Here is a 19,639-nt window from a genome sequence, read left to right on the forward strand (position 1 = left end):
AATAAAAACGTCGACAAAAAATGTAAGTGAAGCGTGGCTGTTGAAGCAGGGACATAGGTTATAAGTCCACTGACGTGACGAGAGCTCGAGATAAGATCATTTAATAACTTCTGATAACATCGTTAAGAAATAATTATTTAGAGGATGATTGCTCGATTTAAAACTAAATGCGCATTATATTTGGACACACTTTATTAAAACATCGTAGAGTCTTGACGGATCATCTTGAAATTTGGAAAAGCAGTATATTCTGGATAGAGCGGGTCCCCCCCTCAGGGCGCTCCCATGTTGACATCACGTGACTATAAGCTAATACAGTATACATGCTGAAATAACAATAGAATGATGTACATCAATTCAACTACCCCCATCTCTCCCCTGTAATCTCTTTATGGCTATTAGTGTATTTTCAACATTTCTATTGCATTTTTTTCCAGATAAGAAACAAACGTATAAATGTATATGAAAAATTGAAGTCCTATCAGCAAAGATATGACATGAAATAAATGGCAACAAGGAAACTGTAGAACTCCTAAATCAAACTTACACTTCCTATGCACCATCCCTCCCTTCCCCCACCCCTCCCTATTTTCTAAGACCTTCAATAAGTATTCAAAGATGAATCAAGATATATATAAATAAATAAACCAACTGAAAAATAAATAAGTAAAAATATATAATAAATATATAATAAATATATGGGTAAAAAGCAAAAGAAACCCTGTGATCTCTTTAAACTGGGGTATCCTATAAATAGACGTTAACAGAAACACAAACTCGTGGTATCAAGAATGAGAGATCAAAAGACTACAATTATACAAAACGAGGCAGTCATTTTGGGTCTTCTAATGTATTTATTTTAATGGGTAATCATCATTACCTATTTTGCAGGACTTACTTTGTGATTTAAATTATTTAATTACTACATTACATAACGTTTACAGTAAAAAAAGTATAAATACTCTGAAAGTTACTAAGAACTTTAATCTAACTTGATCATGTTGCCTCTGTACTTTTATTATTAATAATAATTTATTTTCTTGTTTAATTTTCATCGATTGCCTGATTTACTAATCGCACTTGATGTCATTCAATGTCATTTTGATTAACATGAGTGTAAAACACACAAAATAAGCACATTTCTTTTACTTAATTCAGTTGTTTTCCTTTTATTTTTTCATTTAAAACATCACAATAAATTGTAATGCAGAACGAAATGACGTTGCATCAGACCCAACAAGAACATAAAAAACATCACTATAAAAACATCCTCGCATAATAAAGAAGCTTTGATAATTTCATAAACATATAAAAATAGTTGTATAAAATATAACCCACTTTAAAAAAATCTCTGAAGGGAATGACGTACTTAAATACCTATTGCACCATTTCTTATAATAGTCGTAATATTAACAATTTATGCTAGTTTAACTATTTATTATTTCATACTAGCGATCAATAGTGTTTAAGATATGGTATTAATCAAAAGACTTATAATGACAGGATAAAAACTCACAAAACTCCACCGATTGGCTCCTCAGGCTTCTGTAACGCCTGCCTGATAGCATGAGCGTGAGCAGACTGGCCAGGGTGGGTTGAATCCCTTAAAATGCTATTTAATTCACCTATAATCATTCAGAGACATGCCCAGCTTATAAGTTAAACACTAAGCCCTAATTATCCCTAAAATAATTATAATATATAAAATAACATAAATTAACACACAGTACGAACATAAATGTTATAGGGGTTTAAAAAATCATACTAGTTAAACAACTCAAGCGATTCTTAAGGCTTCTGTAATGAGCTGAATCAACTTTTCCCATGGGCGTCAAGGTGGCGCAGTGGGTCAGTTGGCATTTCTGTGTGGAGTTTGCATGTTCTCCCCGTGTTTCTGGGTGCTTCGGTTTCCCACACAGTCTAAAGATATGCGCTATAGGTGAATTGAATAAGCTAAATTGGCCGTAGTGTGCATGAGAAGTAAAAAAAAAAGTTTATGAGATGCAAAAGCATCTGCTGCGTAATACATATGCTGGAAAAGTTGGCGGTTCATTCCACTGTGGCGACCCCTGATTCATAAAGGGACTAGGTCAAAAAGAAAATGAATGAATGGACTTTTCCCATTTTATAAATGACTTCAAATTATATGTAAACTTTTAGAACAATCATGCAACAAAATACATCTTGATCATGTGGCATTGAATAAATAAAGTGGAAAAAAAACTAATAACAAACAGGTAATTATATGTATTTGTACTAAATAAAATTGCAGTCTTTCCATTTTTCAATGTTTGTATAATTACTTATTTTGTGTATCACTTGACGATTCATAAAAATCTGTGTAATTTCCTATGCATTATTTGACTGTTTATAATTATTTTAGTAACTTACTGAATAAAACTGTAATTATTAAATATGCACTAGTCATTTATTTCAAATGTAATTAGCATTAATGGCATTTTGGATAAATAAGATTACAATTAATAAACACTTATGCGAAGTCATCTTGTATTAGTGTTGCATTTGAACTTAAGAAGCCGTTTTATTTAGTGTATATAGGGTGCCCTTCAGTATACCATGTTGGCGTCACGTGACTAGCGGTGTTAAGTTACTACTAATAATAAACATGCAGCAAAAGTTCTTCAGACTGCATATAGCATCTCAGACTGAAAATGCCAAAAAAAAGTGTAATTGTTTCAACTAAAATTGCAGTATTTCATTATTAATACATTCATGTTTAGTACAATGTATTGAGCAATCACAATTGTTAACTTACTGATTAAAATTTTATATGCGCTTAGCATTTGCATATTGCTTAAACATTTCAAATAAGTGACTCAGTTGGAGAAATATGATTAAAAATATGCAAAGTCCCGTCATACTTGAAATTGACCTTGGAAAAGCAGTTTTGTTATGTAATATCGCATAATCAGATGTCATGCTCATCTTTTATAGCTTCTACCAAGACAAAAGTCTTGACTTGCACTGTAAGAAGTGCAGGCTTCCACACAATTCACCGATAGTCACAACACAAGTTGAAATTTGACTTCAATTTAAGTGGATTGAACACAAAATAATTACGTTGTCCCAAAAAAAAATCTCAAGAATTGTTTCAGCTCACATTAAATAAGTAGTTTAAACAAGCAGCAATTAATTTTAAGTGTAGTGTATCATTACAAATGTTGTTTGGCTCAGTATTATCCTGTCCGTCTCTTGCATAAATGTCTGCTAAATGCATGAATGTAGCAGATTTAGCCAATACTTATAACACATTATAAGACCTACACAAAACTATTGATGTGGTAACAATATCAAGCAATGTGAATAAATGATAGATAACAGTGAAATCCATTAAAAATAACTCATTAGAAATCGATGAATAGAAATTCAAGACGTGTTATTATACAGTGACACATGAGACTGAGGGAAAAACACAAGACAAACAGCTTTATGTGACTGCAGTTAGTGTGCTTAATACTGACACCTGTTGGCGTAAAACCATCAATGCAGTAGAAAATGAGAGTTCAATGCAATTCTGAACATGCATTTCTTCTTATGGTGTATGTATATATTTTAAAGTAGTTGAATAAAGCAAATTTTCATACTTTAGGTTTTTTTTTTTTTTGCATTTGAACACCTGCTTCATTCCGGACGTCTTTCAGGGATGTAATTGTAGACCTACTTATGCTACTCTGTATATAACAATGATATTGTGTAATCTTATAGACTCTTTTCACATTTCTGGGTTACTCAGTAGCGGAAGTCGTCATAGTTGGGAAAACTTGAATGGTATAGTACAACAAATAATTTTGTATAATCTTATTTGCTGAAATAATGAAAGAAAAAAAACTCCACAATGATGTTATAAAGACTTTCAGGGAAAAAAAAAATGTGCGAGACCGATGACGGCAGCCGGAAGAGAGAATAACACCAAATTTACTGTCCTTTCCCCATAGACACTGCATTAGAAACACCTCGCAGAAGCGGTGATTTGGTTTTTTTTTTGTAATTTGAAGCAAAGATGAAATAATAGATACATAAATACATATAAATGTGCATATCCTTTTTTTTTTTATATCTAAAATTTAAAACTCTCAAGAATTTAAGATTCTGATGACCGTTAAACACACCATAACAGGCTTGTGAAAAGGGTCCGTAATGTGACTCAACCGCTGACAATATGAAAGATTATGAAAACACTTTGAATGCGTGCGGTTGTGTACACTCCCATTTGCATATCAAGACAATGTGTCCTCTATGTACATTATAAATACAGGCGCAGGACGTATATTAGGATGTGTGTATGATTTTAAAAGGGGAGCAGGGTCTTGTCTTCCTTCTTTTTTTTTGTCCTTGGTTGACCACATGCCTGACATGTATAATAATCCTCTTAAGGCTGATTTATACTTCTGCGTCAAACACCGGCGTATGCTACGGCGCTGATGCATAGCCCTTCGCCGTGGCCATCGCCGACGTGCACCTCTCAAAAAATGTAACTACAAGTCGCAACGACGCGTAGCGTAAGCTCTGTGATTGGTCGGCTTGGTAGCGCTGACGAGTCTGGGTGGGACCGAGAGGCGCGCGAATGGTGCAACTCCGCGCGAGCGATTGTTTACAAGTGTGGAGTCCAGTGAAGGAGCTCCGGATGGAAAGTTTTGTTTTGTGTTTACCCCATAGTTAAAGTTGTTGCATGTCCGCCGGTTCCTGCCTCAAAATGAGCGAGTTTGAGCCACTTGTACATCCCGGAAGTGTTCAGGAAATGCAAAAAAATAGAGAAGAAACTCGACACAGAGGAACATTTACACCTCACTGCCAACTAGCGTTTCGGAAGTGTTAATGCAGACCGACAGAGACAGCGCGCAGAAGTATAAATGCACAGCCACGCGCGTTGCCTGCGCCGTGGGTTACGCCGGTCACCTGACGCAGAAGTATAAATCAGACTTTAGTTGCTGACAGTAGCTGTAATCGGGCCATGAAAATTAGGTCATCTGTAACATCTCAGCACTCTAAATAGGCCGGGTTCAGGTTCCAGATGTTCAGCTCTACTTCTCACTCAGGGCTGTCTATGCTACTGGGGGACAGAGGGTCACCAATGGGCGGGACTTTCCCCCTCTGATGACACATACAAAGAGAGAATAGCTGCGTCTCAAATGGCACATTATGCATTCATGCACTATGCACTTACACACTCAACAGCATAGTACATGTATGTAGTGTCGTCCCAAATGGCACATAGTTTTTTTTTACTATTAAGGAAATTCAAACCGTTTTTCCTCATGATGTTTGACGGTCGCCAAATCAGTGAAATAAATGACCAAATTATCAAATAATATCTACTATTATTATAACCGCATTCACCATCGGGAGGCGCTATAATCACTCTCGTAGAAGAATTTTGCTTTCACAATCCAAAATGAATAAAGTTATCCAACATGTGCGCCCGATAGCTCCGCCCCTTCCGCTACTTGAGCAAAACTGCGATCGTTGAGTGCGTGAAGCGTCCAACATTATAAACCTTTATTTTAGCGGCTGAATGAGTGTATCATCTGCAGGCCCGGATTGGCTAATCGGGAAAACCGGGAGAATTCCCGGTGGACCGGTCCATTTTTTGGCCGCGAGGGCCGGTGTCCCTAGCTGCTTGCACTCACAGCAGTTGCACTTTTTTTCATTTATTTGTTTATTTGACCATAACCTCACTTTTTTTATTCATTATTTTGCCGCGTGCTCGTGAGCAAAATGCAGCCTGCAGGTTAATGATGATCATCATTAACCGGTGGGCTGCACCCCAAACAACGGCACCTTAGTGAATATTAATGAATATTACACCTGCTCAATGAAAATCAGATGATTCACTACATTAATAAATCTGACATAACATGATCAGAAATCTGAAAAGGGGAGAAAAAGGGGAGGGTAAAAAAAAAAAGTAGACTTCAATAACAGCAGATAACATCGAATTGTATAACAGCGCCATCGTGGTCTTGTGGTTAGCACGTTACGTTACGACGCTGCCGACCCGACTTTGAACCTCACCAGAGTTTAATGTCCATTTTTCCATTTTCAATGTTAAGACATAAAATCCTGTTTGGGTTACTTATGTAGGGGTAAATTTTTTGTGTGTGACGAACGTTACAAAGGACTGGATATCTTTAAAGAATTAATGTTCTCAAATTTATGAAAAACATTTGAAGTTCTAAAGCAACTGTATCCTTGAAAAAGACATGTTAGTGTCATTTGAAACTGAATTGGAAATGACGTTATTTTAATATAGTTAGTCGTCGACTGAGGTGGGCCGGTCTAAGGCTTGAAACTCCACAGCTAAAAAGGAGTCCCAATCCGGCCCTGATCATCTGGGTAATTTAAGTGCTCATTATTTTTAAAATTTTCAGTGTGAACGCACTACTTACACTATTTATTCTACAAAATCGTGTAGAATAGTCCATAAGTATGCGATTTGGGATGCAGCTAATGTTAATCAAAGTGCTTCTGCAGACTTAAGTGTGGTTATTCAAATGACAATTTAATAATTTTGACCATTAGAAGCTTGTTGTATTCACTGAATGCTGCCACAAGAAAGTGATTTTTGCATAATAGTGATTTAAATGCATAAGATACCCTTTTTAAAAAAACACACAAGACAACAGACTTTTAAAAACATTTCCTTCAGATATATTTGAAATTCAAAAAGGTGTCAGAAATATCGTTTCACATCTCTATATTATTAGACATTTAGTAAAAGGCCAAATATCAGACACAGTAAAGCTCACGTTTATTTCCATGACACTAAATCTTCATCCACACTGTAAAAAATACACGTAAATAAGCAGTTTTCCATATTGTGTTAATCATGTTTTTATTTTTCCTCATTTATTTATGCTTTTGAACTGCATTATGAATGCTTAATATTTCTTCAAACAAATTTTAACCTTAAAGTTGGAAAAAGTGACTTTTATTAACATTTGTAATGGTTTAAAGTGATGTATTGTCTGCGTTGGTGTTGTAAATAATGATACAAAAGCCTTGTAATAAACTGCCAGCACATTTCCTGTGATTTATTTCTATATATAACATTTCTTATGCATAATATTATTTTAAACTACTAAACATGTCACTAAAACTCACTGTGACACTGTCGAAGTACATTTTCAACATCAAAAGTGGACAGAGCAGAGATCAACATCCCATAATGCAATTCAGAACCATAAATAAACAATACAGAAGCTGTTGATCAACAGATATTGTTTACAGTGTACATCTGACCTTCTATTGTGTTTTTCCACTTGCTCCTATACTCAGATTAGAGAGTGAATCCTGGACCTCGGCCTCCTCCTCTTCATCATCATCATCATCTTCGTCCTCTTCTTCATCGTCCTCCTCCTCATCATAATCATCGTCCTCCTCCTCGTTGTCATCATCATCCAGATATCCTCCTCCTCCACCTCCAGATTCCAGATTTTTCCAGTAAGAGCTGTATCCTGACGCTCCGTATCCATCATCATCATCGTCTGCTCCGCTCTGACGGCCAAATTTGTGTGTTCGGGCTGCAGGAGGAATCAATCATGCGGTTAGTGCCAAACACCAGCTGTTACTATCACTACTAGAGCTGCACATTCCTTATTGTGCTTTTTTTTGTTGTTGTTGAAACACAACATGGAAACATTTACCAACGTGTTATTTCGCTGTTTAGATGAGTAGACTGAATTTCAAGGCTTAAACTTCTTTGATATGGCAGGAGGAATCAATCATCCTGTTAGTGCCAAACATCTGCTGCTACTTTCAGAGTTCCTATGAACATTTTACTACTAAAATTCTAAGACTTTTCCAAAACTTTCAGGCTAATATTTGTAAGCTAATGTTTTATGTAATGTTTAATAAAAAATAAATAAATAAATAAAAAAACGATGCACAATCAATTCCACTACAGCATATAATAAAATAAAACAATTAAACAGTAAACAAAAATAGATTCAAATGGTCCACAAATCAGAAGTGCATATGAAATTATTTTAACTTAGTCAATATTTAGCCATTATTTAATTCTTGGAACACTTTTACTCGCATGTTTTACAGAAAAATGAGGTTTGACAATGACTAATATTTTACATTTTAGATCAATTATTTCTACTTCTAAAATAAGCAAATAAACACATCCTAAATTCCCTCAAATTCATATTGCATATAGATTTGATGCTTGTGGATGCTTTCAAACTTTTGAATTAACAGATATTAAAATAAAATTTTGCATTATTGTTTGTATTAAGCAATATACAAACAATATAAATAAAATATTCAAGATAAAAACTTGCTCAAATAAATAAAGACTTTCAAGCTAATTGTCCTTACCCAATGTTTCATGTATTGTCTATGTATAAGAGGTAAATAAGAAAAACAATGCACGTTCAAATTCATTACAGCAAATTATAAAACAAGAGTAAACAAAACTAGAGTAAAATAGTCTATGAATCAGAAGTGCATATGAAATGATAATTAGTCAATATTTAGTCTTTATTTGATTCTTAGAACATTTCTACTTAAACAAAAAAAAACAGGTTTGACAATGAGTCAATATTTTACATTTCAAATAAATTATTTCTATTATTTTTGCGTCTAAAATAAGCAAACAAACATTCACAAATTTATATTGCACGTAGATTTGAGAGGGGATGCTTTTTAACTTTTGCTTTAACAGATATCGGTATAAAACTCTGCATTATTGCATTAAACAATATAAAAATTGTCAGTTAAACTTGATTAAATAAAAAAAAACATTAAAATGTTATATTCATATGAAACTGGTAAATCAAAACTGAGGTATTAGCACTATATACTATTTTTGTTCCAAGTGTTATATTTTTAATATCTTAAAATACTTTAAATGATTACATTAGTGTAATGATGCATTACAACTAAAGTGTTATTTGTATTAAATGCTAAAACAATATCACTGCATATACAAATTATACTCTTGTTATTTTATCTATTCAAACATATAATGAAATATTTCAGAACTTTAAATGTTTAATCTGGATTAAACTGATTTATTTATTTGATCTATTATTGCCATATCAGCAGCATTGGCTATATTCCTACTAAATATTCAACATATAATTTACAATCACAACTGTGTCTTAATCATTCATTGTACAAACAAAAACCTACAAAAATAATAACAACACTGATTTAAAAGTCATATAAATTGTTTCAGTTTAATCAATAATAAATATTCTGAGATTTCACCTTTTTGGACATTTCCCTGAAAATATTGCCTGAATAAAAAACACTCTCTAATATCATTCAATATATACATTATATTAAAATGATTTATCATCATAATAATCGTACACGTCACAAATAAGGTTTCCTTCAATAAATAAGCACATGTAAAGGCTGATTTATACTTCTGCGCCGAGCCTTGCACGTAGCCATGCAATTATACCATGAGCCGTTTTGTGTTGCTTTGCAAGAACACTACCGAAACACTAGCTGACAGTAAGTTTTTACGTGTCGAGTTTATTCATGGGTGTTTTGTTTTTTCCAAACTCTACCTTAAAGTACAAGTAATGTAAATAATGTTCACGGGCTATGTGACCCCGTGAAGGCTGCGCCGGACTATGCCCATGTACTTAATGCAGAAGTATAAATCAGCCTTTAAGTGTTGAGTGGCCAATCATTGAATCAAATAAGCATTCCTGATTTCTGTGTTAGTGAAAATCAGACTCACTGGACATGCTGAGATCTTTGGTCTCCTGAGTTTCATGCCCACATTTTGGGCACGGAGGATTTTTTCCCTTCTCCTGCTTGAACACTTTACTACGTGCGTGATCATCACAGAAACAAGCCTGAAAAAAAAACACAGCGCATTTCTAGCTGCAGTTTGTGCAACAATTCATGTAGAAACACAATTCAGACTGATAAAAATCCTCACCTTGCACCGGAGACAAGAATGCTGACCCAGACGATTACAGGACAAACCTGAAATTGAAAGACAGGCAAATTTGAACAAATGCTATTGGTATTAGGAATGGGACGATATCCGGAACCAATGACTACGTTTACATGGACATCAGTAATCAAATACTTGCCTTAATCTAATTAAGACAATAATGAGATTAAGGCGTTAACATGAGTTGCTTTTTGAACATTCCTACCATGACCTGTTTTACATGTTATGGCACATAATTTGATTAATATCATTACGTCACAACGCTATCCGCATTTCCTCCGGAGTTTCGTGTAATTTCAGGTGTTTAATTCTTTAATTTGTGGACTTTAACTGCAATTTGGCACTTTCACTTTCATTCAAGAACATTTCATGCATGCCCCTGTGACAAACGAGATATTAGATGCAACTATGAACTGCTGGAAGAGTGTAGTTTTAATGGAAGTTCATACCACATGCTGAATGGAGGAAAAAAAAACTCTGCATTTCACGATGCAGGTGTCTGTGCTCTGCACTGACTCGGTAGGAGCAAAGAGTGTCAAACAGCCGTGTGTGTGTGTGTATGTGTGTGTATGTGTGTGTGTGTGTGTGTGTGTGCTATCCTGTCGCAAAACGTGGCAAAGTCCTACAAGATGGTAATAGTTTGATTAAGGTGTATATATGTCTGTACTTCAATAATGCGACTAAAATCGGCATACTCCACTTCTCTTAATTCGATTTCTCTTTAGATCGATTACGTTTATTAAGTATTAAAAGAATCAAAAATCGCTGTTTACATGGTAGACTCTTAATCACATTCAAATCTAATTATTGGCGTGCACGTAAACATACTCAATGTTTACCGAGGTTTGGAAAAGTCATGGTTTTAACACTGCTAATATTTTCTTTTAAATTGTCCTGTGGTATATGTACGATGTTTAGTTTTTTCGGTGTTGGATTTTATTTAGGGCAACAGTATCTCCAGCAGCAAATGACTATCCACATTAAAAGCTGCTGGTCAGCCCACGATTTAACAAACATTTGAAAACCAAATCACTTCTAATCCAACGTCCAAGCATGTTGAAGACCTAATCAGTGCAGTGGCTTTACTTTATATCCAGAGAAAAGAAAGATCTCCAAAGATGCCTTTTCAGGTTGTAAAGAAATCTGTTATTAAAGCTAATGAAGACAGCAGAAGTCAATGATTTAGCTTAATTATTCAGCCTGACATGTTTACAGCTACAAAATAGTTTAAATGTTTCTTAAAATAAAAAATATTGTGTTCAATGGGGAAAGTATTCTACCCAGACATTTATAAACAAGATTATATTTTACAGCAGTATTCACAAAACTGGGATATTTTTATCCAAGGTTATTAAACGGTAACAATCTTATTTCCGCCCATGCCTTGTTGAGAGAAGAATATTTATAAAATGATAAGTCGTACATTTATAAGTCTCTGCTTCCAAGACCTGACAGCTGGCCTGATGCTCAAACTGATCGTCTTCACACAGAAAGTTGTGGCAAAAAGAGCAGCGGAAAATCCGGCCTCCTGTTGATCAAACAGAGAAAGAGGAATCCATCAGTTTCTTATCATTAATGCACACACCGGCTCATTCTCCTGTCACAGAATCAAGTAAATGATTTTCGCTCACGCTCAATCTAACCAGTTGGTGGAATGAACTCCCTAACTGCATCAGAACGGCAGAGTCACTCGCTATTTTCAAGAAACGACTAAAAAAATCAACTATTTAGTCTCCACTTCACTTCCTAATCTGCAATTGCCTCTCTGGATATACCACTAACTGTACTCAAAAAAAAAACAAAAAAAAAATTACTAATACTTTCCTTCTTAGACTTTCCAGACCTGAAACTTGCCTACAGCACTTATTCATTGTTGCTCTTATAGTTGTGTAAATTGCTTCCTTGTCCTCATTTGTAAGTCGCTTTGGATAAAAGCGTCTGCTAAATGACTAAATGTAAATGCTCCAACATTTACAGGAGAAAGTCACTTTTTTAACTTACAAAAATAGCAGCTTGATGTACTTAGTTTATGTGGGAACTAAATTAAATAAATTAGCTACTTTTCACAAAAGGAGAGCAGACCGCTTAGATTAAGTAGACCTACAATGCTAATTAAGTTGATAAATGTTTTCTAAAACAAATTAGCATGATTGCCTACACAGCAAAAAAAATGAATAAATGCTTGTCCTACTTAAAGTTTTTGTCTTGTTTCTAGTCCAAATATCTAAAGATTATGATACCTACCATTAAAGGTGCAGTAAGTGATTGTCTTCAGAAGCATTTGTTGTTGTGCTGGTTGAAAGTCTCTTCACAGTCTAATAGTAATGATTAAAGTAAATGATCTAAATGTGTTTAAGTATTTTTATATTTTGAGTAAGGCATAAAACAAAAAAAATGTTCATCCAATTAAATAGAGTCGGGCCGACATCTCTCATAATTCAGATAAGTAGCTCAATCTGTCTGTCAGCAAATGCAGATTTGAACAACTGCACAGCGGTTTGTACGCAGGTCCGCTTACTGCCGCGCGTTCACAAGAGAGAGAGAGAGCACGTGCGTGATCGGTAAAAACATGACGAATCAAAACTTTTTAAAAACCTGAATCAATATTGGAGTTACCTTTGCACACTGGAGAAAGGATGACACCATGGCTGAAGGATTTCTCTTAGACAGGGAATGTTCTGTTTTAAAACTGTTTTACCTTCACGCAAAGCTGATGTAACGTTAGATGTTGTTGTTATTAATGGGTTATATCTTCACAGAAGTGTTGTTCAGCTACTAAAATCTTCTGATGAAAGATTGATGTGATTATTTTCAGTTTCATAAGGGACCTTTTACAGCATCGATGATGTAGATTTTTATTAGTTTAACAACAAAACAGAAGTAAATACCGCTATTTCGCCTAGTCTCTCCTTATATTGTTCACCATGAAACTCTAAATATTCACTCTGAAACAGCATGTCAGTTTGGCTTGCAGACCGCCGGACAAGCCCTAGTCGCTTTTAACACATGAGAGAGGGTTCTTTTGCAGTGCTTGTGTTTCAGGAGGCGTGGCTCTAGACAGCAGGGGAGGGACTGTGATTCGGAGATTTATGCTAAGCTGTTAGCATTGTGGAAGATCACCTACTGCACCTTTAAGTAAGGTTATCCTTAAAACAAGCAAAATAACCCTGTTTTTAGTTTCACATAGTTACACACCCCATTGGCAGATTATTTTGCTAGTTTTTAGTTAAAACTCACTTCATTCTGACATAATATCCCTTAAAACAAGACAATATTGTTTACTAGTCTAGAAAATGTTTCCTGCTTTTAAGCACTTTTTGAGATATTTTGACTAGAAACAAAACCCAAAAAAAATTTAAGCAAGAAAAGCACATTTTGCAAATTTTCTGTTCTGTATATATATATGAAATATGTTTTTATAGAATTCTTCTTCCAATAAAGCTGATTTGTTAGCCAGTTTTACTTCTGAATGACATTGTAAATTGCATGCCAGTGCATTCTTTTCCTCTATCATCAATGCAATGCAAGTGCGATCAGGAAATTATCATAATCATTAGTACAGGATTAGACATGAGTGTGTGTGTGTGTGTGTGTGTGTGTGTGTGTGTGTGTGTGTGTGGGTGTGTGTGTGTGTGTGTGTGTGTGTATGCGCTCTTTACCGTGTTCCCAAACGCTGCGGTCACACTCAATGCAGTCTGCATCAGAGAGCGGACAGGAGCAGGCGTGAGTGCTCAAACACTTCCTCCCATGACAAACCCAGGCCTCACAGAAATCACATATAGCCCCCTGTGTCAACAACACACACACACATCCTTCTGTTCACTCTGATAAACTGAGCTGTAGGACTTAATGATAACACTGCTGTGTAAAAAGAGCTCAAATCAAAGCTGTGTTGATTGAAATGATAAAAATGACAGACTGATGCCAAGAAAACCTCCTATAAACAGGAAACAGATTGTTGAACTTATCTAAAACCATTAAATCCTATTTCGGCTATAGCTGCCAAAGCAAAATTTCTCATTTCAGTTCAGTTTCACTTCTTGTACTCTTAAAAATAAATAAATCTATACAAAGTGTACATATAATGCTGTTAAATGATTAAATAACATATAAAAATGATACACTGTGCATAATTATTATACAAATATGAACATTTATATTTGAGTTTATTTATATAACAACTTTATATATGTGTAAAAATAATTATATTATAATAAAAATATAATAGTTTACATAAATATCTTTGTAGCTTTTATAAGTGTATTTAAATATACATACTAAATATACACAGTGCACATTGAAAATCAAACTGTGTAAAAAAACATGCTTTGTTTTATTCAGTAAACTACTGATGACTTAATTAAAAGTATTACATAATCTTAAAGCATATTCTGCATGATTTGATAATCTGTCATGTTTCTATTCATTTTTAGACAACACAATAGTAATGTATTATCTTCTGAAAAGGTTCAATTTTCAATCAACAAATTAAAAGATTTGTTTGTTTTTTGAAGAAAACAAATCTCTGACTATTGATTATTTATTGACTTTATTTTTTAACAAATATTGGAATTTAGAATGAAATGCATGGTATTATATTCCCCGTTTATATCTAGTAAATCCAGAGAAACTGGGGATTTTCAATGTCTCTCCTAAACTTTTCTTTTTAGGTTTTTGTATTTTTCTCAGCTGAAGTATATTAATCAAAATATTACAATTACAAAACACTGCCCCAAAATGCCCACTGCCTAAGTATGTCCACGTTATAAACCAATTTCTTTCTTTTTTTACATAAATCAAACCTGGAGAAAATGAATCATCAGTATTCTCATGCATCTCGAAAGCACTGATTTCCAGTGTAACGCATGTAAAAAGGGGACATTTGCTGCTGTCAGTGTTTACAGTGAGGAGCGTTTCATACGTACCACCATCCCCATTCCAGTGCTGTGAACGCCGGGATGTTTTATGACGCAGTCTGAAGACTTCATACATTTTGTTTTGCCTTTGAATAAAAAAAAAATCAAATAAAATCACATCCACAAATCAACAAAAGTTTTATACAGCGGTCTGTGTTTTAGGTGTATTACAGTAAACTCTAGCGCATGTACAGTACTAGATGAGTTACGGGACTTATATAAGACAGTCAGAGAAAGTGTAGATCAGATCATATGAAAGTAAGAAGCGTTATACAACTTTCTTTTGGCTTAATAACTTCTTTATCAGAGTTCACCACAGTGAAATGATTCATCCCTGTCCATCTGGACAAACATATGTACTTAGTTGAGGCCAAAATTATTCATACCCCTGGCATATTCTGACTTAAACTTCAAATCAACCAGCAAGTTTTTTTTATTATTATAATTATTATCAGGAATGAAACAGGTTCTCTTAAAAGATATTAAGACTATGTACATTGTGAAAAAAAAAAAAAAAATTAGTTTTATTTGCATTCAATCAACAACAGAATTTACCAGGAGTATGAATAATTTTGTGCTTGACTGTAAATATTATATTTTATGTAAACTTGTATTTATATAGTGCATTTATCGTGTATGGCCATAACCCAACGTGCTTCACAATCATGAGGGGTGGGGGGTCCTCCCCACACCACCACCAGCGCGGCAGCCACAGGACAACGGTGCCAGTGCGCTAACAACACACCAGCTAAAGGGGCAATGGAGAGACAGTGATAGAGCCAATTCAGCGGATCAGGATGATTGGGAGGCCATGATGGGTTAGGGCTGACAGAGGGATTTTGGCCAGGACACCCAGGTTACACCTCTACTCTTTATGAGAAGTACTAACCTATCTGCAGTCAAGCGATGCTAAAACATGAACACAGAAAGATAGAATCAAATAGGTTTTTTGTTTGTGTAAAGGCAATGACTTGGTTCTTAATTTTCATATAAATTATGCTCATATATATATATATATATATATATATATATATATATATATATATATATATATATATATATATATATATATATATATATAATTTTTTTTTTTTTTATATATATATATATATATATATGGGTGATAATCATGCTTTGGGGGAAAAAACACTGACAGGTACTAAAAAGTACACATTAAGAACTTGCATGTTTCTTGATTTGGTTCTTTTGGTTTGTTGTTTTGTTTAGATTATTTGTTTGTTTACAGTAAAATGGCATCTTTTCCTCTTTTTTTCCAGATGAGCAAACAAAAACAGCAAGTTTCAGAAGACTGGACGAACAGAAAAACGCTTGATTGTGTATTATACTGAGTGTGTGTTTGGGGGTCAGCAGGAGGAAGTGTGTATCCTCACCACACTGTGCGCACATGGGAAGTTTCTGCACCCATGAGCAGAAATAGCAGAACGCCCTGTTCTTTTGCCTCCTGAAAACACAGAAGGACAAAACATGATTATTAGTCCAGTTAAATAATAAACCTGGCTAATACTTAATCAGAAATACATATAATTACCTTTGACACTTGTCACATTCCTAAAAAATGGAAATAAAAAGAGGTTTGGTCAGTACATGAATATACCAAACTAACAACAACTTACAGTAAAATAGAAACATGTTATAACATTACAATTTTAGGTTAGATCTAAAGTAGGTAGGAGCTTTGAAATAAATTAAAAATATATATTAAATTACTTTGGGCTTGAAATTATTACAATAAATAAATGTTAATAGAGAATATCTTCTGTAAAAAAAAACAGGTCAAATATCTTTATAATGTTAATTATTTATAATGTTAATGTTAACATTACTCATGCAAAAAAGAAATGAATATTTATTTGTATTTTATAAGATCCGTTGTTAAGTTTTTGTACATTTAATACATTATATACATTAAAATGAGGCGATGCACAAATATTCATATTACTGAAGTTAAAGACGTATTAACGCACTGCAGTGGTATTGATCATAACGCATTTGCTGATTTAGATAAATATTCCCAATTCACATTGCAATGTAAAACAGACTCATATTACTACAACTACGTTCATGCACTATAGTGGTATTGATCCTCAAAATCACCCCAGAATGGATAAAAACATCCCCAGCAACCCACAAAGGTTAAATGATCTGCATTTTAGACATTCATTTAAATCGCTGTGTAAAGTAAAAATGTAATTTGTTCATTTTAAAGTGTGAAACACCAGTAATTACTCGTGTCAAGGCCTGAAATGTCTCACCATGGCGGCGTTACACGGGTGTTTAGCCACATCCACAGTTTCTCTATTCACACGACTCTGCTTTTCCCGCTCCTTTCTGCTCTCAGCCTTCTTCCGAGCTCCAGTCTTCTTCTTGGGCATCTTTTACCTTCAAAAACAGAAATGAAACGTGTTCAACTTTTACTCGCTTCAATCTGAAGCACACTGCGACTCTCTGTTGCTCGGGTTTGATGAACTCCTATGAGTGACGTAACAAACCTGTCAGTCACACGGTTGCTTTTACAACACTAGCGCTTTGGTGTACTGTTTAACACTATATAAATGACCACGTCTGTAAAGCGAAACATACCTGAATAAAAGTTTAATCGAGGAGAAAAAGACAGGTTGCTCACAGCTGATCCCGGTGACTGTGTAACAGTAAGTGGTTCCGGGTGGAAACGTGACCACCAGGCGAAGTTTGTAGTTCCGTTAATATTTACTAGAGTTGTATTTTAAACGTAATAAATCTTTCTGTGGAAAATATTTAAAACATTTTATTCAAAATATCTAAATGATATAAAACCCGTATAAATAAGTGGATTTTGAATAGATATGGAAGATGTAGTCCCACTCCATCACAGAGGAGGGCAACGCACATGTTCAGAGGTGTCCGTAACGGACTGGTTGCCAGATTATGTATAAATCCTCTTCTGCACACTGGATTATTTCAGAGTGAATGCTGCTTATTTTACACTTACTGAATGGAGGAGGATGCATCGTCTTTTAATATTACAAAATCTTATGTTGGCAAAACTTTTTTTTTTTTACAATAAATAGTCATAATTCAGCTATTTGTACCCCTTTCCAAAGAGAAATTATCACTGTACTTTATATTCAATCCTATTGTATGTCTTTATTAAAGAATCAACTGATTTGCTGGAAATAAGTGTGGCTGTTACCACAAAAATAGCATGTTAGAAATAAAATTAAAAGAAATATTCTATTAATTTCTCCACAAATTTTATCCAGCAGATTTTTTTTTTACAAAAATTACACAATGGAATAGATGTGAATAGTATTTTTGTAGTAAATTTGAGGAGACTGCTTTACACTTATTTGACCATTGTGCATGCTCAGTCAACTTACGGAGTGAGGTGCAAAAATTTATTAATAACAATTTTCAGTGTTCTAAAGCCCTTTTATTGTTGTGGAAAATGTACTTTTTGGCTTTACTATGTACCCTAGTCAAGAGGAAAATCGCTTTTATTTAATTAATTTACTTATTTTGCTTACAATATTTTACTTTCATTAATGTAAATGTCCCAATAAAAAATGAATTTTAAGGTATTGATGACTGAATTATGCTTATATATTAGTAGTATTAGAGACTCTCTAAATAAGAAAGCCCTACACACTTTACAACTTTGTGAATTCTACAATGTGTTTATTTGATTAGTACATATGTACATTCTGTATATTTGTAGTTTATTTGTACTTAAGCCTTGGCATGTACATTTTTTGTACAGTTAAAATGTTATAATAAATAAAAATTAAAATAAAAAAAACTTCTGAAAGGAGTCAGGTAAATGATTTATTTAAGAAGTTTTGAAAACCAAATTAAATGTCATAATATTTATCATTTAATAGCCTATTGTTATATAATATTATTACATTGTGTGTGTTTTTTCCTTTTATATATATATATATATATATATTTCAAATATTTATATTTACTTATAAAGTTATATATATATATTATATATTATATATATTAGCTATTTTTGTATATTTTAAAAAGCCTTTTTTAAGCCTTCATTATTAATATATTATCTATCATTATCTATCTATCTATATAAATATATATATATATATCATTATCTATATATATATATATATATATATATATATATATATATATATATATATATATATATATATATATATAAATCTATATAGAAATAATAAAAATAATTATTTATTGTTCCTTTATTTCTTACTAACGTAAACTAATTATGAACAATACTTGTAAGACATTTATTAATTAAAGTTCAACATTTACTAATGCATAATTTACATCCAAATTCATAATTTTTAACATTAGTTAACTGAGTTAACATGAACTAACAATAAACAACTGCATTTTCATTAAACAACGTTAACTAACATGAGCAAATACTGTGATCAATGTATTGTTCATTGTTTGTTAATGTTAGTAAGTGCATCCAACCTAGTTATTAAATGTTACATTTATTTATGCAAAGTAGGAGCACTCATTCATTAATTTTCTTTTCGGCTTAGTCCCTTTATTAATCAGGGGTCGCCACAGTGAAATGATCTGCCAATTTATCCAGCATATGTTTGACACAGCGGATACCCTTCCGGCCGCAACCCATCACTGGGAAACACCCATACACTCCCACTCACACACTTACACAAACACTACGGCCAATTTAGCCTACCCAATTCACCTAGACTGCATGTTATTGGACTATGGGGGAAACCGGAGCACCTGCAGGAAACCCACACCAACAGGGGGAGAACATGCAAAC

The 19,639-nt window shown here is 33.8% G+C and overlaps 1 protein-coding gene across 2 annotated transcripts; it reads right to left on the reverse strand.

Annotated features, from left to right (window-relative positions):
• Positions 1 to 6,646: 6,646 nt before the first annotated feature.
• Positions 6,647 to 17,555, reverse strand: znf330 (zinc finger protein 330). Of its 2 annotated transcripts, NM_213373.1 has the most exon segments (10): positions 6,647 to 7,541; positions 9,722 to 9,839; positions 9,926 to 9,972; positions 11,367 to 11,471; positions 13,603 to 13,729; positions 14,869 to 14,945; positions 16,251 to 16,321; positions 16,409 to 16,428; positions 17,133 to 17,259; positions 17,461 to 17,555. In NM_213373.1, coding segments are annotated over 9 exon segments (963 nt in total). In that variant the 5' UTR covers positions 17,253 to 17,259; positions 17,461 to 17,555; the 3' UTR covers positions 6,647 to 7,263.
• Positions 17,556 to 19,639: the final 2,084 nt, after the last annotated feature.

This window comes from Danio rerio, chromosome 1, assembly GCF_049306965.1.
Source record: "Danio rerio strain Tuebingen ecotype United States chromosome 1, GRCz12tu, whole genome shotgun sequence".
Taxonomy (NCBI): domain Eukaryota; kingdom Metazoa; phylum Chordata; class Actinopteri; order Cypriniformes; family Danionidae; genus Danio; species Danio rerio.

Bases quoted from the DNA above. Each gene is read 5' to 3' on its own strand.
- znf330 (XM_073934786.1), bottom strand. From the start codon at position 17,252: ATGCCCAAGAAGAAGACTGGAGCTCGGAAGAAGGCTGAGAGCAGAAAG. The intron at 14,946-16,250 runs GTGAGGATACAC...TTTTATTCAAAG, and splicing joins TCCCATGTGCGCACAGTGTG to GCAAAACAAAATGTATGAAG. The intron at 13,730-14,868 runs GTACGTATGAAA...TTGTTGACACAG, and splicing joins GCACTGGAATGGGGATGGTG to GGGGCTATATGTGATTTCTG.